The 22,009-nt window shown below is 32.4% G+C and overlaps 2 protein-coding genes across 4 annotated transcripts; both read left to right on the forward strand.

The window, feature by feature from the left end:
• The first annotated feature begins 1,739 nt into the window (after nt 1–1,739).
• Nucleotides 1,740–11,003, forward strand: LOC112679720 (probable phospholipid hydroperoxide glutathione peroxidase). Of its 3 annotated transcripts, XM_025549609.1 has the most exons (8): nt 1,740–2,030; nt 4,412–4,634; nt 5,061–5,197; nt 5,359–5,483; nt 5,554–5,698; nt 7,999–8,144; nt 10,134–10,218; nt 10,962–11,003. In XM_025549609.1, exons 3-8 carry the CDS (start codon nt 5,123–5,125, stop codon nt 10,992–10,994), a joined length of 609 nt encoding a protein of 202 aa, XP_025405394.1. In that variant the 5' UTR covers nt 1,740–2,030; nt 4,412–4,634; nt 5,061–5,122; the 3' UTR covers nt 10,995–11,003. The 3 variants fall into 3 exon arrangements, with proteins under 3 accessions (XP_025405394.1, XP_025405395.1, XP_025405396.1); XM_025549610.1 differs by lacking the exon at nt 5,061–5,197 and having other exon boundaries at nt 1,747–2,030; XM_025549611.1 differs by lacking the exons at nt 1,740–2,030; nt 4,412–4,634; nt 5,061–5,197 and adding an exon at nt 5,272–5,290.
• A 350-nt stretch (nt 11,004–11,353) lies between these two features.
• On the forward strand, nt 11,354–19,290 carry LOC112679719 (probable glutathione peroxidase 2). Its single transcript, XM_025549608.1, has 6 exons — nt 11,354–11,489; nt 16,849–17,093; nt 17,186–17,327; nt 18,228–18,370; nt 18,460–18,544; nt 19,166–19,290. The coding sequence occupies exons 1-6, from the start codon at nt 11,439–11,441 to the stop codon at nt 19,196–19,198; spliced, it is 699 nt and encodes a 232-aa protein (XP_025405393.1). The 5' UTR covers nt 11,354–11,438; the 3' UTR covers nt 19,199–19,290.
• Nucleotides 19,291–22,009: the final 2,719 nt, after the last annotated feature.

The raw sequence follows: 22,009 nt of genomic DNA on the forward strand, positions 1-22,009 counted from the left end.
TGTAAGTCAACAAATCCAATAATCTCAAACGGCTATACCGTCAAATCGATAGACCATAAAATAAATGTTCTTACCACCGACAGTGCCGGGTTAACAAATTTGACGCATGGTACCAGATTTTAAATTTCCACCCTTCAACCCCCCTCCACAAACTAAAATATACATATATAAGTTAGTTAGTTAACATAGTAAAGATTGTTTAATTAATATATATTAATAAACATATCTAACATCGGTAATTTTTAAATTTATAGACCTTAGTAGGTACTAAATATAAACATTTTATTACAAATTTATTCAATATAAGAAATTTACAACTATTTTTTAGCTTTCTGTGCAGCAAACTCTTTAATAATATCATTCCAATCTGTACTTTTTATGGCAATATTCAATAGACATTGGAGCCAACGATGACATATTTTCATTTAATAATTAGGTTCTCTGGTAGTTCTTGACTCTTTTTAAAAATGAGAAGGATCTCTTTCCGCTAACATTTGAACATGGTATAGATATAAAAAGTTGTAAAGCTATTTTCTTAATATAATATTAATCGTTTAACTTTGATGCTGTTAAGGCTTCAAGAAAACTGTGATTATATAATTTTTTATCTTCTGAAAAATATTTCATTATTATTTTAAATTAGATTATCTCATTCTCAAGGTCCGGTTCTAAATCTTCACTATAAATATTTACTAATTGCTTTGATTTTTATCGTAAAATATCATCGTCAATTCCTTTCACTTTTAAAAAAAACCAAACAATTCACATATTTCAATATATGCATTTGTATGCGCTTTCCACTCATATTGATTGAAAATAAATATTAAGCACGTTTGTTTTTCAATCAATCGTGATTCGTGAATCGAACTCGACAACGACGACAACTATGACCACGAAACTCGAGAAAGATATAATAAAAACAATTGCTTTGTAGTGTATAAATTAATTATTTGAAACTATTAATATCAAATGTAATAATTTGACGGTTATAAATTATAATACACTTATAGACATTATAATACAACAAACACAATTGTGTGTCAATGTAACGAAAATAAATATGCATAGATCCGAGCACTAAATAATAATAATATAGTTTTACCGTTAATACGCTGAACGCCCACTGACGAAATAACTCAGCGGTTTAATATAATATAAAACAACTATTATAATTTTATACAATTTTATTAATATTTTTCAATAATAAATTAATAATTTTTCCCAAAAACCCTTATTAACCCGGCACTGTACACTGAAGATGAAAAGTTCTAACGTGTTAGCAGCACTACCTACTGCTGCTTGATCACCCGTTAGGATCAGATGTTAAAATATAAAACAAAAAACAATAATCCGTAGACCATCATTGAAAACTGTGATTTTTTTCACCGTGACTGATGCGAATGGCAATGTTGCAATGTTTCTAGTTTTCTTCGCTGTGGCTCGGCTGACAGCAAAAATAACCGTATAACATACGCCGGCGAGAAAAACACACCAGCATTATTACTACAATGGGTACATCGAAATAATTACGTGTAAACCGAGCACGGCTGTCACCTGTTAACCTTAACGCGTCAGCTTGAACGCCGTCGTGTTTTCGCTAGAAGAAAAAATTGCGTCGCGCCCAAAACGGACGGTTTAAAAATAACTACGTTTTCGCGTACGGATCGGAAACTCGCGCCCGACGAACGACACCGTGCCGTATTGGTCAGACCGTCGCGCGAGCAAATCGAAATTCGGCCGGGAACGCGGTCCGGGCGACCGTTCAACATTCAACCATCGTTACCCGGGTGTACGCGATACTAGTTTTTTTGCGGTTCTCCGCGCATCACTGTGTCTGTTTCTCTTCAGGATCGGTAAATCCGTCTTATTGTTTTCCAGAACCGATACGTACCGTTTGAAATCAACAACGCCGCCGTACTAGCATCTGCACGCCACGTAAGCTTTTACAAGCACTCCAAGAGATACCTACCGCGGCCGCACTCCGCCATTTCGTACCCGGGACAACGTGAACGCTCGACCGTGACCTTTAGGTGATTATAATCCGTGACCTATGAGCGTCAATACTTTGATTGTTGCTATATCGTAATTACGCGTTTCGCTGTCGTCGAACGAATGACGAAATTGAAAAAACTTTCCGTTTTTATCTGGCTTTTTCCAAGTCGTTGGGACCGCCGAACAATGTCGTGTCCCCTACGTAAACACGAATACCGCGATAATCGCAATACGATGCGGCCAATACGAGTTTTAAAAATACACAAATTGCCGGAAACGAATCGGAGCGTACGCGACCTGAACGACGCGATCACCGCAATATCGGATAAGCGACGAAATCGTATCGGATTAGAAGCATCGTATTGCGATCGTTTGATTTATCATATTTACATAAGAAAGAGAACACGGATCCGAAATAGCAGTGGCGCACGCAGGGGGGGGTTAAGGGGTTGTATTTATAGCTTTATTGGTTCTTCATAATATAGATAGCAGGTACATTGAAATGCATCGTCATACCTCTATAGCTCATATAGCTCATTATATACATAATTGAGCATGTCGTATAATAGTCCATATTATAATATGCATTTTTTTATAAATACGGTACGGGCTTGGGGGGCCTTGGCCCCTAAGGCCCCTCCCTGGAGCTGCCCCAACTCAGTAATGTTCAATTTTATTTTCACTATCAAAGATTTTACCACCCTATTGACAATGGCGTACCGATAGGATGGCATGACAGGCAATGGGCCAAGGACGAATGACTCTAGAGGGCCCATCAAGAAGAAATATAGAAAATTCAAAAACAAATCACCATTATAGTATATATATACAGTGAAACCTCTAAATACTGGACACTCTAAGTCGCCATAATTTTGTCTGTTTTTTAGAAGTGTCCATTATTCAGAGGAGGGAGAGGCAGGCACGCCCGCAGAGATGTAGCTCAGGTGCAAAATATTTTTAGTGCCAATATAAGCTGTGGTGGGGCTTTGCCCATCACACCCCCCTAATACTAATTAAATGACATATTATTTATCATTAATGATAGATATAACAAAATATATTTAAAACATAACTCATTTTATTTATAACTTCTAATAAAAATGTATATTATTGTTAACATTAATACATTATTAATCATTGAAAAGCAATGCCAACCGCCTGGAACTCAATCTAAACTTTTCAATAATACCTTCTAATTGCTGTTAAAAAAATTCCTTAATTTTCGTATCTTTGCCGATAAATATTAATCAGACCTAAACTACTTAACCTTTCATTTCCCATTCTGTTTCTCAGTCAAACGACGTAATGTACTAAAAATATAATGACAATTTATTTTATAAGAATAATATATCGAATAAAAAATGAGAAATATAATATAGAAATTGTTACCTGAAAGATCCTCCTACTGAACATGAAGTTGTAGGTAAAGTAATGGCAATTTGTATAGCCATACAACTTCACAGAACATAATATAGAAAAATGTTTCAATCGACGCGATGAATCAATGGATAGATAAAATAAACTATAATAATTCGTCGCTTAAGAAGTAACACCGCCCATCACACTTTTTGGGTAAATTGTGTTAGCAACACTGTCTTATAGGAAATTTCGCGCGGAATTCACTGGTGCTATTAGATTTAGAATAAAGTCAATAGATAACGAACTAATCGATAAAATGATAACACAACATATCTAAAATGTACCACCAATTACACAGAATTTGATTTGATAAAACTGAGATAGGCGGTGTTACTTCTTAAGCGACGAATTATAGTTTTACAATTATTAATACTTAGTAGTGAGATTAGATTAGATAGGCATTCAACGATTATTCTATATTTTCAATGAAATTGTGAAAATCAAAATAAAATTACCATAAAAGTGTCCGTTATTAGAGTGTCCGGTATTTAGGGGTTTTCCTATATGAGAGTAGTGAAAATTTTCCCGTTCCCATAAAACGTCCGCTATTCGAAGGTGTCCACTATTTAAAGGTGTCCGTTAAGGGAGGTTTCACTGTACATATAGTTGGTCGTTATGATGGAGTTTTTGCGCTTAAAATTAGATTTATTAAAATTCAAAAAGCTTGAACAAAATGTATACTTTGCTGCTCGAAGTTAGATGAGCGAAATGAAGCTGAAGAGATTAAAAAACAAATTGAAAATTATAATTTTATTTGCACTTTAGTTTTCAATGTAAAGTTTTAAAAATTATAAAAATAATATAACACTAAACATGGTTTTAATAATTTGTAACTTTAAAGGGCAGAATTTTTTAGGTGGTTATTTTTTTATTGGCTATTCATGATATCTCCAATATTTCCATAATACAGCAATTTCATAGCTTTGCTATATACTTATTAATGAGATTTTTAGTGCATTAACTTATGAACTCTGCTTGTAATATATTTATTAAAATACAGTCGTTAGTTTCAACCACCGCCATTTGGATTTGGAAACTGCTATCAACAACGGGTAGCGCTATCAGGCGAACCGAGCCGTGCGCAAAGAAAAGTGTAGTATAGATAGCGCTCGACGCAAGCAATTGACTCCATCGACCGGTCGGTCCTAGACATAAAGTGATTCCGGGCAATGGGTTTGTTTCGCCGTGTTCTGCCGACGTCCGTGTACATTTCTTCGACCGTTGTGAGTATCTTAAGTAAATTAATAATATTATTACAATTTTTGCGGTCAATTTCTATTTTAATATCATCTTGCACGCGTGCGTATTATTAAAACATAGCCGTTGACGAAATTCGTCAACGATTTGTCGCAAATAGGTACCTTTTAAGTCGCACGTCGACCGACATTGATTTTGTTGTGCCCTATGATGCAATATTTCATGTGGGGCGTATACAAACGTCATTTTTATTATTATAACTATAATTAACTTGGTTTTTACTGGGTGTTATCTAATTTTATTAAAGTCGTCGATTATACGAAAACAGCGTTTATCGAAAAACATTTGTTTGTCTCTGAATGTAAATAGCTACATTGTACATAATTTATTTCTATGATAATTATGTTCGAATAAAATACGATAATTATCTAAGTTGTGATGTCCGCTGTTAGGACCTATTGAATCTAGGTGAACGTCTCGTCCATAAGTTAATGTTCACGTAGTTGCTCAAATAATGATAAACATTTCAACAAGTAGCATTTCATGTGTATTTACATTGGTTGTCACATTGGCCTTGAGCTGTTGGTCTGTGAGTAATGTATTAAAGATTATTATTTTACGTGTATATAGTTTCTGTAACACAACTAAACTTTATAATGAAATAGGTTACTACATTAAAAATGTATACTGTATATTATAATATCATTTGTTTGGTTATTTTCGTTTTTACAATTTTTGTTATACTTACAGTTTCAGAGCAAAAGTCTAAGTAACTCAGCTACCAAAATGTCTGAAGATTGGAAAAATGCCACTTCTGTGTACGATTTCACAGTAAAGAACATCAAGGGAGAAGACGTGTCTTTGGAAAAATACAAGTAAAGATGAATTTTTTAAAAATTTAATCGCATTTAATTAATATGTAATTTAATATTTTTGTTTTTACAAAGGTTTTGTTTTGATCATTGTTAATGTAGCCTCTAAATGTGGCTATACATCCAAGCATTACAAAGAGCTGGTTGAGTTAGATGAGAAGTATCGCGAAAAAGGATTAAGAATTCTCGGTTTCCCATGCAATCAATTTGGGGGCCAGGTAAAACCAAATTCTTTTATAACAATTTCTTATAGCAATAAAAAAGTTTTAAAGTAAATATGTAATAGATAACTTCTTCATTGAAGTATCAAGCTGATTATAATATATATAATATAAATTTGCTCCTTTACTATCATTATTTTCTATAACTTCGATATAAACCTGTTGAATGTAACATTCTTTTGATTAATCATTAATCATGTACTTTGTACATGTACTATTTTATAAATAAAGTTTTAAATTTAACCAGCAAGGAAATATTATTTTTAAATAAGCATTGTATTTTATTATTTTAGAAATAATAATACAATTATAATGATTTATTTATATTTATTTTTAATTTTATATTTAATTATAATTTTGTTTGATATATATATTATTTTTATTATAATTCTACTTATTTAATTCGATTCAAAGTCAATGTTAATCTCTTAATATTTTTTAATCAATGATCTATTGATGTATTTAACTAAGTACTCTTAACCTTCTCAGCTATTTCAAATTAATATGTATTATTCTACTTTTCATTATAATATTGTGTATATTGAGTGCATTAATTTAATCGGTTTGTTATTTATTATCTTACAAATACATGGTTTGGAAGGACTGTTACTTTTCACAATTATTGTAACTGTATGATTGTTATAATAGTACTATAGCCTATAATAATAGTTATTGAAGTGTATTAATTATATGCTTTTTTAATTGTTTATCACTTCTTAAAATCAATATATTTATAATAGCTTATGATTAAACACAGATAATATTATTTAAAAACACCTAAAATAAGTCATAGTACACTAATATTAAGTAATTTTAAACATGTAATTATAAGTGAAATAAACTAAAAATAAGTAACTAAATTATATATATTTATGTGTGGGTGTGAGTTTGTATTTGTATAAGACTTAAATTACTGCATTTTCTGTGGCTCATAAGTAATTTGGAAAACTTTAAAGTATTCAGAACCAAGCAAAATGTACCTTAAATGTTAACTAATCTTATCAATCATTAACTCATATGAAGTATTTGATATAAAAAAAAATGTAATTGTTTTAAATATCGATAAATACAGGGTCGGTCTGGATACTAAAGAGCCTAGGCAGGAATTTTTACCTAGGGCCCAGTGACCTTTGAAAAACAAATAAAACATACCATAATATTAACTCTTAAAATGTATAATTTACTTTCGTTAAACTTACTATCATCTATTGATTATATGTAAAAATAAAGATTAATTATATTGCTCCTGAAATAACTGATTATTTGAATATTAAAGTTTTATTTATTATTTAAATAGTTTCGTATTATTCTATGAACGATTTAATTATAATCTTTTAGTAGAGGTCTATAGTGATATAGTGATTTGAATTTATACGAGTACTTATAGTTTTTTTTTTTTTTTATAGTGAACAGAAACTCTAGGAAATTTATATTTTAAAAAATAAATCATCAATAACTGTAATTTTATTCCACATTTAGAAATAATATTTAAAAATGTATTCAAAGTATTTTTATACACTTAAAATTTAATTAATTATTAACTACATTATTAGTACTTAACTGAATTAAACATATAGGGTAGAAAGATTGTGAGTAAAATGTTTATATAGGGCAACCAAACATTTATCACATCTAAAACAATAGTTACATATTATACTATTTTTACTGGCTTAGTATTTCTGCTCTGTAGTATATATTCCAAACACCTTGGTAAACAAAAGATATATTAGTACCATCTTTAATTACTTTTGTAATTAATATTTATATAGTTTAATAATCCCTTCATTATTTTTCAATGTTTAATGATAATCTGGTTTAATATTGACATTTATAGCTTCCATGTTTCTTACTTTAAAAAATTTAATTAAATTCATATTAATTATTGTAGTCTGGGGAGCAAGCCAGTATAATGCAGTGTTAGTGCCATGGAATTGACAATGAATGATGCTCATAGGTATTGATTTAACTCCTAGCGCTGTGCAACAATTCTTGCAGGTACCAACTTCTGCAACTTCTGTGTTCTGCTGTTTAATCAAATTATTTATTTTCCTCTTCAGGATTTTCTATACTACTTAGCTACATAAGGTGTTACTTCTGCATATGTGTCTCATTTTGAAGAGGTAAAGGAATCACAGAATTCCCTTCTAATAAGTGATAGTAATCATTGATAAAACCTTATAATAGTTCTAATAAACTACATTCCTTGTTCTACTCAAAAAAAAAATCTATTTTTAATTCTATAAAAAATTTAACTCTGCAATTGTATATTTGACTTATTGATGATTCATATCTTATAGGAACCTGGTGATTCTGACAGTATTTGTAGCTTTGCTGAGAAAAAAAATGTCAAGTTTGACATGTTTGAAAAAGTTAATGTCAATGGTGATGATGCACATCCATTATGGAAGTATTTGAAATCAAAACAAGGTGGCTTATTGATTGAGTAAGTATCTGTGTTGATTTTATTTTTACATACTGAAATTCAATATTTGAACATATTTATTTCTAAGAGTTCTGTATGTGTAAATAAATATTTATAAATATAAGTCATGAAATATTGAAAAATTTCTTTATTTTTAAGCTGAAAAATATATTATTTATAATAATATAAAAATTATATTTATAATACTATTTATCTGATCCATGTAAAAATATTACTTTTTCAGGGTATATTTATTTTACTAACCAGTCATACTTTATAAGTATAATAATACTCTAGGCTAAGCTTGCATTTATTTATATATTAATTTACTAGTATTAACCATTATTAATTTTAATTTTATTATGACTGTTGTTAACTATAGTCAACTCTCAATATAACAAAGTTTTTTTTGGCCAAAGTTCACACAATGTAATGAATTTTTACAATTTTGAAGATTGATACTCCACGTCTTACGAGTTTGTTTTGACTATTATTATGTGATAAGATAATATTCATGTATCGTTTATATGATACAGGTTTGTTAAATATAAATATAAATTTATTGCTATCGACAAAGATTTGGCTATCTGTGGAGTTTTCAATGACTATGAGATTTTGAATATAGCTGATGACTAGGGCAGAGGACTTGTAGCTCTAAATATGCAAGCACTTATGTACTTAAAAACCCCATAATATGCACTTAAACATTTTTTTAGCCTTTTTATTTAAAAGTATTAATAAAATAAATAGCATTAAAAACAAGGCAAAACAATTACATAATTTAAATATATTATATACCATAGCCAAATGAACAAAATACATTTTACTTAATTTTCTTAATTTTCTCTAAAGAAACGACATTAGATCGTTATCACTTCTAGGAAAAATGTGTGCCCGCGGACAGTCAAAAACCATATTATACGACAAAAATTAAAAATAAATAAATTTTTATCCAAACATTTTGACTGTATTGTTTGACATAAAAATGTCACTATGGAAAAAATCAATTTAAGTTTAATATGTCTTAAGAAGTATAAAATAGCGTATAAAAGTGTAAAATATGCCCTAAAAACAAAAAGGACTCAAAATATGCATCTATATGCAAAATAAAATTTCAAAATTAGTTTTGTGAAAGCATGAAACGTATTTGTTTCATACTCTGCTATTTTTGTGACTATGCAAAACAAATATGCAAATGCTTCAAGTCCTCTGCCTTACTGATGACGAAGAAGAGTATTCCGAAGATTCCCCGTAAGCTCGAATGAAGCAAAATTATGTCTCCGCGTCGCCTTAAATTTTTTACAAATACATGATATTGATGACTGTATTTTGTAATATTCTAAATTTGGACAACACTATTAATCGCGTAAGCTCAAGTGGATATACACAATAAAAAAAAAAATAACTGATTTTTTAAAAAAATAAATAAGTATGTATGTAATAAACAAAAAATGTATAAATGTATCTAATAAAATATTTAATAATAATCTAATATGTGTGTAGATGTGTAACTATAAAAATCTAATAAAATCTAAATTTTCTTTCAAATATCGTTTAAACAAATTATTTTGATTTATGCTTCTGATATAATGAATTTCGATGTAACAATCTTTCGATAATAATTTATGAGGCTCATTAATTATCATGAGATAAAAATGATTAGTGATTTAAGCCATCATGTACAAGAAATTTTACTTAAATCAATATATATGAAAATTTGTTATATTCATTTCCTTGTATAAGTTATAAAAATGTACACTACAGTATTTTTAAAACTATTAGACCTTCATTATTTTTAAAATATTGTCATTAAAATGATCAATTTCAAAACTAGAATTAGCACCACGCAAATATTTACTGTTTTGTATTATTGTAGATTTGAAAATATAATCTAGATTAAAATATATTTTTTTTAAGAGTTCTATAAACTATTACTAATACTATTATATTTGTAATTTATATTTATTATACCTACACTAATTGAATATCTTAAAATAATTTTTTTTTCAGTTCTATTAAATGGAATTTCACCAAATTTATTGTTGACAAAAACGGAATTCCTGTTGAGAGACATGCTGCTAATGTCAGCCCACTGGTAATATAATTTATTACAAAATGATTTTAGTCATACTATTACAAGGTTTATTTAAAAAATAATATTTTAAAACTGTAGTATAGGTTTTTAAATATATAATTGTTAAATTTAAAAAGATTGATACCGTCTGAATTTATGTTTTCCAATTTGTATTCCTGAAATTTTTGTTTTTCAATAAAAATTTTTAAGTTACTAACAAAAAAATGAAAAAAGTATTATAAGTACACATTATGCAATTATTGTATGAAAAGTATCTTTCTCATTTATCATTTTCATTATGACTTCAGTGTATTATTGTTTAAAAATTTTATGTCAGAACTATTAATCTACTGTTCCAAATATTTTTTATTTAATCTTCCTTCAATACTTTCCTTACTTAAAGGATTAGTATTTTATAATTTTTAAGTATTGTGTAGATCAGCAGTTCTCAAACTTTTTTTAGGTCACACATTTCCAAAACAAAAAAAAAATAATCACCACTCAATAAAAATGTTTTTATTATTTAAATATAAGCAAATTATTGTCAATTTAAAAATAAATATATCGTAGTACAATTTAAATATTTTCCTTGCGCTTCCCTTTATAAGTGTTTGCCTTTTCCAAGGGAGGCTGCCTGGCGTACAGTTTGGGAACCGCTAGTGTAGGTAGTGTAGTATAGTGTAGTATAAAAACTATTTTATTTAAAAAATGTATATCTTTAGACAATATATTATATTCTATCTTTTATCTTTTTTTTTTTTCAGGGTTTGGAAAAGAGTTTGGAAAAATATTTTTAATAATTTTTTCACTAATATCACTACTTATATTTAATATTTCATATTTTAATTCGTTAAATCAAAGTGATTCATTTATTTTCACAACCAACAAGACTGCTGATGTCATAAATAATGGATCAATATTTTTTTTTTTAATTATATACTTTTTATGTTATTAGTTTGTAGAACACAGCTTAAGTGTTTAAAACAATAATCAACTATACAAAGGGTGTTTTTTTAGTTATTTGTTTAAATAAAATATGAATTCAAGTGAAATATGAATTGTTTGTTTTTGTTTTGGATTTATTTACTTTGTCACGTGTCCTGTCAATTCATCAATCATCAACATATTAACAGTTGTGCTATAAGTACCAAGTTTCAATATACAATTATCCTATTCAATACTCGAGAGTACATGTAGTTATTGTCATCTTACAAATAGCTAAAAAGTATTTATTTTTCAAAATGAATCATAATGTGTGTACAATTTTATTTTTTGCAGTGATATTACTTTGGGTAAGTCGTTAAACCATCAACTATGAATATCTTAATTTACCATAATACTGATATCAAATAAGGGTAGTTATTTTTATTATAATATAATTTTAATTAAACACTTTAATATTTTTCTACTATTAATGATTATTCATTAACAACAATAGACAATACTAGTTATATAAATGCAATTTAAAAAATTAAATCTTCAATAAAAAACTTCAATCTAAAATGTCAAAAACAAAAATTATTTTTCTTTTCATATTGAATAAGTATTCCAAATTTTGATGTGAAAGTGTTTGATATTAACCCGATTTTATATAAATTATTAATAAACTGTAATTTAATTTTGTTTTCTGAGTTTTCAGCACTATTGTATTATAATTTATATCGATGATTGACAATCTAATACAAAAAAGTCTGTAAGTGGTATCATGTTAATGATTATAATGCCCCAAATAAGGTATTTACTCCATAGGCTAATGGTATATTTTTGGGGAGGTTTCTCAGATTTCGGCCCACCAGAAGAAAAGATTCATTTATATTGTGTGGTTGTAAATAACTTAATTTGTGTTAATAATTACAATAATAGAATAGTATAATTATTAATTCATGTTTAATACGTATTTTTTATAATATAAAATCAGTAATTTTTTAGAAAAATTTTAAGCCCCCTCCACAAATAATTTGAAAATACCCCTCTTTTTCCATTGGCGTTATAATTTATGAATACGTACACAAATTAAAGACATTAACAGTAGAAATATTGGTTATCCATGCCGAAAGAAGCGAGAGTAAAATAATAAACTAGAAACGTTTCCTGCTCGGTGTAATAGTATTATAATTGTATTTATATTATTAAGATGTTTAGAAAATGTATAACGTGTTTATTTTAAATTATGATAGTTCGAGGCGTAAGGCTAGATCGCACCTGCCGTAACGAACCGGGACAGATGTAGAAATAAAATAATAATTTTACGCTATCTGGAAGAGTCATAACACTACACTTAGTAAATTAGAACTTAATATTTTCGTTTCTTCGCAGCCGATCGAATAACGTATACATTTCGCGTTTTTGCATTAAAACGTCTTCGAATCGAATCCGTTACATATCAGCCGGGGTAGTACTACTTTACTATACGCTTGTATTCGGGGGAAACAAATTGTGTAAAAGATGTTTTTAATTTTCACATATACTAGTGTAACATGTGAGCGTGTGTTTTAGTCTTCGTATAAAATATTATATGTGTAATGATCAGTGCCCGGATTTCAATGCAAAGTGCGCTTAAGGGTCTGGTTCATATTATACAATATGTTTTCCAAGTATATAATTTGTAGAGCAATTTTTTCTCAGACATCGCATTAGATTAACGGATTTTTATACACCATACGGCTTAATAATTTATATTATCTAATGATAATTTATTAAATTTTTCAAATATTTTAATCGCTGCCGGCCGTCACATAAAGTCATATTTTTTAAAACCTAATTTTTTTTCTTCAAATAAATATTCAATGGTTTTTTTTTTTTTTTTTTAATTATAAAGATAACTTATAAAACTATATGCATTATACCTACATTTAATAGATAAGTACCTATTAACATGTAATTTTTAAGCGCACTTTTAGCGTTTTTTTTTAAATCATTTCTTGATGATTTTTAGGATATTTATATCCGGAGCCTGGGCTCTAATTATAGCTGTCCATGTTCCAAAACACATATTTTTTAAACAAACTTTATCTAAAGTTCATTTTTAAATTAACCCGGGAATATAAATGAATATGTATAGTACATAAAATAAATAAAATATGAGCGCACCAACCTAAACGTATTGAATTTAGGAACGGTAATTGCTTTGATTTAGATTATTTTTTATTTATTCGTATTATACAAATGTAGGTACCTCAAACGGTAAAATAAAATGTTTCTTAGGCGACCAAAAAGTGACGACCGTTTCGAAATATCCCTTCTCATTGCACATCACAGTACTTGGGGAACAACCGCGTCAAAGTTGCGGTTCGCACGTTTTGTCGGACCTCCTGTACGCCGTAAATATTGTAATATTGTACTAATCAGATATTCTCCGCGTGTACACCGTTCAGGTATTTTTTATGTGCACGCCGCGCGATTAATGCATGCGAGTGGTTGGCGAAAACCGTATGTTTGCTGTCGTCGAAATTACCCGGTTGTACATTTGTAATGCACCGGTAGAAAATAATAAGAGCACATATTATCGCGCGTATTATTCGCACGCGTTTCCGGTGCCGTCGGCCGTTTATCGCAATGGTAATTGTTTTTACAGCACTGCGTTTTAAATATTATCTCTGCGTTGTTTTTATTCGTTCGTCGTTTGTATTGTTGACGGCTGCGTATATACATCCGTAAAACGTAAAGTAAGTAAATAAGTACAAGGGCCGCGAAACGAATTCGTTAGCCTGGGAACGTGTTCCGCGACGGTTTCTCGCGCAACACCAGGGTGGGCCCGTACACAAAACATTTTCCAGCGATCCGACGGTCAGGTTAGGTTATCGAAAACGCAATAAGTTTTATTGTTATATAGTGGTGCTTGGAAACCTAACCTCACACGGAAGGTTTGTCGAGGATACATTTCATTTGTGCGATTTTATAATGATATTATCATAAATATCAAATTAAATCTAATAAAGTAGATTCCGTTTATCAAGTAACATCGGTCGTGTGTTATTTTGTCTCAGTAATACGAAATTACAAGATAAAAACATAACATTTTGTTGGTGATGGTTAATCATTGATTTATCAATATTGTAGAAGAATTGTTTTCTAATAAATATGTTACATACATACAGCTGTTATATAAAATTAAACGAATAATAAAAAATAAATACTCTATAACAAAAATAGATATTTAATTTGTCTAAATAAATAGCGTGATCAATATTACTTTATTAATTTTCTCTGGTTGTTGATGTATGTAGTATGAACAATGTTCATTGATCATACCGTCTTGGACGTCTGCGGGGCTTCTCTGGTTTCCATAGTTAGACATTAGAATGAGCAGTACAGTTGTCTAAGAGGAGATACTTTGGTTTTGTTCAAGTCCTTATCCAAACGCTGCAACCATTCGATAAAAATAGCTGATTTCATCCAAGCATTTATTTTTTATTTTTGTGAGATCTCAACGGGTAAACGTATTGTAAACCAATCCGTTAAAAACTACGAGGTTTCCGATAGTTTTCAATCACTAGAAATTCTTTTATTTTTCATCAGTCCCGATGTCGCCGTATTAACTGCTGTCTGACTGTTACACTCAACAAAAATGTCCCAATCATCCGGTTTCGCGACCCGAACAAGTTCTAAACATTTACAATGTAATAATTAGCTTGGTTTGGTAATTGAAGAATTGGTTCCCATTAAGTGGTCGTCCTAATTATTCGGTGTCTCCGTTAAGTGGAGTCTACTGTTGTACTGTATAAATGGTTCAAAGCATTTTTTTCTCTATGTATGCATATTTCGTAATCATAGATCTATAAACGAGTGTATGTACGAGCCAAACAAATTAAAAAGACACGCCAAATTACCATAACGTTGAATTTTAAATACGCAAATGTGCATCTCGTGCGATCCAAATGACGCCACTGGTGTCATAAACACGCGTTGCCTTTTTTATTTTTGGCTAAAGGCGTCAAAACAAAGTACGTTCGGTGTACGGTACACTGATGATTTACGTTGTTAAATTTTCAATTTAAACGTTATTATTATCAGTTGCACCATTGTTAACATTCACGTTGAACTTAAAATTTACACGAGTTGCAAAATACGAGTATTATATTTACCTTGAATAAAATCATAAATGGATTGTAGTAACGCGTATCAATTATCGTAAATGTTTTTGTTTGTTTATTTCGACGATCGAATTGGATCGTTTTCTACATTAGAAAATGATTACAGGGTGCAAATTCGGTTAGCTCAAAATTCCTGCGCTCGTCGTGGGGACAACACGCAGGTATCACAAAAGGTCGATCGCGAAATCCGTACGGTACACTAGGTATGTTTTGCATAACGACGGATTGGTTTTCCACGTGGACGTTTTCAATCAAGTACCGGATAAAGATTACTATGATCAAACTCGTGTCCGCCTTACTGCCCTGGTCATCTGCGTAGTTAGCTCACGGATTAGTTACATAAGTAACAAGTGAATCATTTGACGTTTTTATTGACCCGCCATCGTTGCAAAAACGATTCGCACTGTAGGGTTACAAATCGACTTCAGGAACTTGGTGGGTTCTTGACGTGCACAGGCTGTATCGCGTGCATCGTACGCTTTAATCGAAACGAATAAAAAAAAAAAAAAATTCAAAACACATCTGCTGTCAACCAACCTTAACTGAGTGTTTATGCGTTACGCTCGACTATTGGTGTTAACTGTCATCATCACGACTATTGATTAAACATCTAAACCAATATTGATTTACTTTTCCGTTGCTGGATTCGTATTTTACAAAATTAAAACGATTACTTTGACGACTCTACACGTAGTCGTGAAGAACAAAATGTAATCGTAGACCGTTAAAGACATCAATTTGTTTTGCAGCAAACTATGTGCGTGCTTTTCGAAATTTTAAAATAAATCGGTATTTGCGATTTGCATGAAATTCACGTCAAGATCGGACGAAACGCGGGGGTTGTATAAAACGTCTACATTGGCTATGTTTTTTTTTCTCTTTTTTTCAATCGAAAATCGTTTAAAAATATCAGTTTTTAATATTTTCGTTATACGATCAATTTTTATTTATTTTACCGGATGGCACCATACGATTTCGTACCACATGATTTTTAGTTCGGAAGTTAGACTCATATTGTACATTAACAGATGGTTTTCAACTTTTCCACACGAAATACTGTTGAAAGTAGCATTGAATCCGCATCACGTGGCAGTTCGAATATATATTCGATTAATTTATTTTGAAGTCGAATTCGTAGTTAAGAAAACGTTTCGCATGGTCAATCACGTCGACCTTGAGCTATGAACTGTATCTGCAGCGCTAAGATTTCGGTAGATTTAATCAAGCAATTTTTATTTGGATTTCGAGTGAAACGAGGAATGTATTTTCGTTTAACCTTTATGTGTGTGTTTGTTTTTTATTTTTGAATCTGTACATGATTTAGATCAGTAGGATTGCTCTGATCATCACAAATAAATATAAAATATAAGGAATCGGTTACAGCTGGGATATTTGTTTTTTTTTTTTGAATTTTTCAACAGTTAGAAAAACGAAGAAACCCGAAAAACGAAAAAAAAAATTAGGTTTGAACCTAATAATCGTCTATTATTTTGTCATGTACTATTTATTTTTATTTTGTATATGTGTGTGTAATTGTAACGTTTATTTTTTTCTCCAGACATCGCAACATACACAATCGTGCAAACCTAATTCTCCTCCTTCTCCTCCTCCTCCTCCTCCTCCGCACCATCCTCCTCATCATCCCCATCCTCGTTCTCATCATCCCGGTTCCGAGTCGACTTCGTCTTGCGCCGACGAAGACTACAGCGGTTCCTCGACGAGCGTTGAATGCGCCGGATCTACCGTCTACAGTTATACCGTGAAGGATGTATACGGAGAAGACATTTGCTTGCAACAGTACTCGTGAGTATAGCCCAAACAATAACGCGTCCCTGTTATCCTGTCCCGTGCACATACGGCTACTTCACCCGGACTTTTGATTTTCACCGGTGCAGGGGCAAAGTGTTGTTGATCGTGAACTACGCGGAATCGTGCGGTTTAACCGATAAGAACGTGAAAGGACTCAAAGCATTGTCCAAGAAATACAAAAGCCAGGGTCTCGTGATACTCATCTTCCCCAGCAACAGTTTCGATGAGGTGAGTCAACGGCACGCGATCGATTAACAATGATAATATTAATAACGTCATTGAAACGATCGCGTTCACCCGTCCGCAGCTTTCGTGCGCATCCTTAGCCCCCGAGAACGTCAAAAGTACAGGACACCTCGCGACGGACGGCCATCACGAATGTCACGGCCCTCATACGTTGAACGCATCGACGTTCGAATCGCACAATCGGTCGGTGAGGTGCGCATGGGAGATGATATGAAAAACACAAGTGCCCGCCGATCGTGTTGAACGTGTACCGCACAAGAAAATCATACGGTGATTAGGGGGCGGAGGTGTACGCTTTTTACATGAAAAACCTGTTTTCGGGTTACGGGGACAGAAAATATTTGAAATATCGATTATGGAGAACATGATTTCTACACACGCTCCGGTGCGATTCGAACAACGCGACAACAAAAGCGTTTCTACCATGATAATGAAAACAATGACCGTCTTCGTTTACGGATATAAAATCCAATGTTGCGACGAAATAAAACCGATTCCACAGGTATTCCACTTACAAATTATTTAGTAATAATCCATCACCCCGTTCCTGGACGGTTCGTGTTCAATGTTTCAGGTCATGCGAGAGCCTGACCCACGAGTTTAAGAGCAATTTTGTACGATATGAGTTTTTAACATTATGGTCTACCAGCCGATTGAAAACCCTCTGCGGTTGTCGCACGGTTTTGTAGAACACTAATGTGTTGTTGTCGCATGGCCGCGTCCTGTTAATAAGTAGACTCGTGAACTTCGCACCACGCGCTCGATCCCTGTCCATTGCGTTGATCCCGATAAATAAAAACGCGCCATACGCGCGTTATTATAAATTATACTATCATAAGATCACGTCTTACACGAGTTGCATTATCGATCTGTTTCTCGCAGAACCCCCGCGGTAACGAAGCGGGCTATCAGCTGGCAGAGAAATATCCCGAGTTCGTCGTGTGTTCCGAGGTCGATGTGAACGGTTCCTCCGAAGAACCGTTGTACAAGTATCTCAAAAAAACGACGTCCACCAGTAGCACAAGGTAAGCAGTCCGCAAAGATACAAACATTTCCTACAACCGGTGGTCGGGGTAGTAATAAAATGTCGGTGACGATTTGTATTTTTTTTCAGAGAAATCGAATGGAACTTCACCAAATTCTTGGTGAACAAACAGGGAGTTCCGGTCCGACGGTTCAGCAGTACCGACGATTTTGACGTAAGTACACATCGTACGACGAATAAAATAATATACCGTTACGGGCGCGACTCGCCGTTAAGGGGCAGATTCAGACAGTGGATAAATGGGGTTGGAATTGGAATTTTTAGGCCGTATACGTTTACTACGAAAACTGAATTTTAACGGTCAAAGTTCTACGAAGGTCCGAGTGGTTAAAAAATATGTCCGCTTGGATTAGGCTTGGGTGATCGGCCGAAACGAAAAACTCATACGATGTTTCAATCGAAGTTATGTTATTGCGTAATAAATTATGCACGTTCCAATCACAGTCGTACAAAATATGACACGCGAATATTATAAATGTATTGCACACTGCATATGCGGTTCCTTCGGTGTTGTTATTCGAATTTTTCAGTTAATAAAAACTCTTTCAAACGACCTGACGTGTTTTTTACCATATTCTCTAATGAAACCAAATCACAAACTTGTATTTCACTCAAACGATAAGAAAAAAACTTCATGCGTGTATAACAATAATTATAATACGAAATCGAATACAGTTAAAACGCGTTTGGTTAAAACTTCATTCCATCACACAGTGATACAATAGTCGAAAACAAATGTGATAAAGTGAAATAATTTTTTTTATCTTTCGTAAAGTGTATAGAGTCATCAGTGATCGAAGAGTGCTGATGTTAACGCAAACAACGTCCAGAACATTGGATTTCAACAATTGATATCAGATAAAATGTTCATTTAATAAAGATTTTTTCCAATATAATGTATTATGTCTTACGTTATTTCAATATAATAAAAATATATTATTACTATTCATCGTCCTGATCTTGTTTTATTTTTTGCTATTCATTTTTAAAACGCTCCTTATATACACGAAATTCAAACAAACGAAAAACATACATTTAGTGAAATTTAAAGGTACTAAAAGGGAGTTTATTTTATACGATAAAAACGTATCGAGTCCACAAAAAGTAGCAATATACGTTTTACAATCGAGAGAAATGTTTGAATTTCGTATCACACGTATGTATGGTAAAATTTGAAAAAAAAATGTTTGCGAAGAACATTTATTAATTGACTGTCGGTGAAATTGTGCAGTTTGATTAGATTAAACCGAGGTCCGCAAATAGAGGACGACAATATCGGCTTCAAAACAAGTTGGTAAGTAAAAAATTTGCTTTTGTTTGTCAATAAAAAAAAAAAATCTAATATGTATTTTGAAAAATAACAGTTGTTTTTTTTCCCATACGTATTATATGATTGTTGTGTCTACAAAGTGTTGTAAAGTACTCGAGAACCGAAGTTTAATTACACATCCATAAAACCTATAATTGTTATAAATATTTCCCGAGTTATTATTATTTCAAATATATGTATATTTTATTTTTTATTTGAAAATTAATATTTACACTTAGTGGCGTGTCGAAGGTACCGTGGTGTGTATATTATTACGTATGATAGTCGACCAAATAATCGTCTTACTGCGACAGCTTTATCTTCACAGTATCATTCGAAGCAAACATTTGGGAATAGCATTCCAAGTGGCTATTTAAATACGTTCTCAAGGCTAAGAAGTATTTTCGGAGATTGTTTTTTTTTCGCAGCGCTTCACGCGAGTGCGAATAAAAACACAAAAACGTCTATGCGTTAGATTAATGCGATCGTGTGAATCATAAAAAATGGTAATCAAACGATAAGTGCGCGCCATTGTAATCCGCAGAAAAAATCCGAAAAGTGGCGACTGCGACGGGTGAAAAACAATGCTCAGAATAACGTTGAAAATTCGCCGGTGGTGAGGAGGGCGAGAAAATCATACGATTAATTATTACTAGCTGTGTGGAGACAACATGATACCCCGTGGACGAGTAGAAACGAGGGAAAAGATCTACGATTTATTCGGACGTCCTCAGATGAAACGCAGGGATTTCAACGTGATGGGGTGACCGGACGGAGCGTGCGGAAAACCTCTGGAACACCGAATTGCGTTGAAGTGACGATTTGACAACGGACACAGACGTTGAAGGATAACGATAATGTATCCAGCGCCGTAACTATATGTCGGTGAAATTGACGGTTGCTTTCATCAAAGTAAGGGGGCACGTTTGAGTTGAATTCGAATCGGTCTTACCACATGAAATGAGCGCCGAAACAAAACTCGCCAAGAGCGCCACGGAGTGCAGTCACGGCACTGATGGTCTCCCGCGCAGCATTTAAGTTTCTCGTCACCACGTGCCCGGGGACGTAATTCGTATCGTCCGATCTCACGAAAATACTGTTCGGTCCGACGCAAACATACCACCGACCTCCGAACAGACGCGGAACAAGGAATCTTTACATTTGGGGAAAACATTAATATCACGCTATATCAACAATCGAACACCTTTTCTTAACATTTTTTTTTTTATTATTAACATTCAACAATAATTTTTAGGAAATTTAAACACTTTAAGTTAAGAATATCAAACTAGTAGTCAATGATAGATTATATACTACAAAACTTACACTATTTAATATTTTACGCACGGGAATGAATCATCGTCATCCTTCCCCCCAGTCCCGTCGCCACGGCTTCAAAATAATGAATAGTCACTTCGATTTTTCTTCATACCATTTTTACCGTCACAAGGGATGAAATACATGGTTTCACGAGATGCGAACCGCTTCTATGGACGATTTGATTATGTGTACGCGTATTCAACCTATGTGCAAGTGTGGCCAAGTACTTTTGACGGAAACGTACTCGAAACTTTATCATAGACAAATCGTTGTGAAAGGATAAATGTATAAAATAGTCGGGGGATACCCTTTGGGCGGAAGATACGTGTGTATGCGTGTGGAGTGCCGCTAAATCAGCGTTTATTCGAATATACATATTATAACTTCCCCCCCTAAACCAAGGCTCTGGCGCCAACCCTGTACGGACTTCTTACCCGTTGTATCACATTGCGTCGGTCTTGGCCGCGCGTTATTCCATTCGGTTATCTATCCAATAAAAATAACCGACCGTTTTCATCAGTTGTTGTCATCATGTTGTTCGTCCCGCCATAGCCTCGAAAACCGAAAGCTGAAAATTCGACAAAATACCATTCTCGGTTAGGTGTTTTTACATTCTCCCGTCCTCAGAATTCGCTTTATACCATTATGCCAATTATTTATTAGTATTAATTCCTCTCGTCACGAGTTTCTGGTCGCGAATTGCCGAATTAATGCAAAAACGTGGTTTCAAAAAATGCGTTAACCGTGTTTCGCCAGAGGTGTCGAAGTGATACGTATCTATATGTTATGCACTACACGACAGTGGCGTACATTCAATCTTGCTCTGGGGGGGGGGGGGGGGGTTAAACAAAAAATAATCGTTATCTTTTTTTTTCGTTGCACAGATAAATAAGATAAATAACTGCTATAAATAAATATTATTTTATACAACTTTTTTACCAATTTACAGTTTACTTTTACATTACAGTAAATTAATAGCTACTGGAATAT

Source organism: Sipha flava, unplaced genomic scaffold (assembly GCF_003268045.1).
Source record: "Sipha flava isolate LNK unplaced genomic scaffold, YSA_version1 167_pilon_pilon, whole genome shotgun sequence".
Lineage (NCBI taxonomy): Eukaryota > Metazoa > Arthropoda > Insecta > Hemiptera > Aphididae > Sipha > Sipha flava.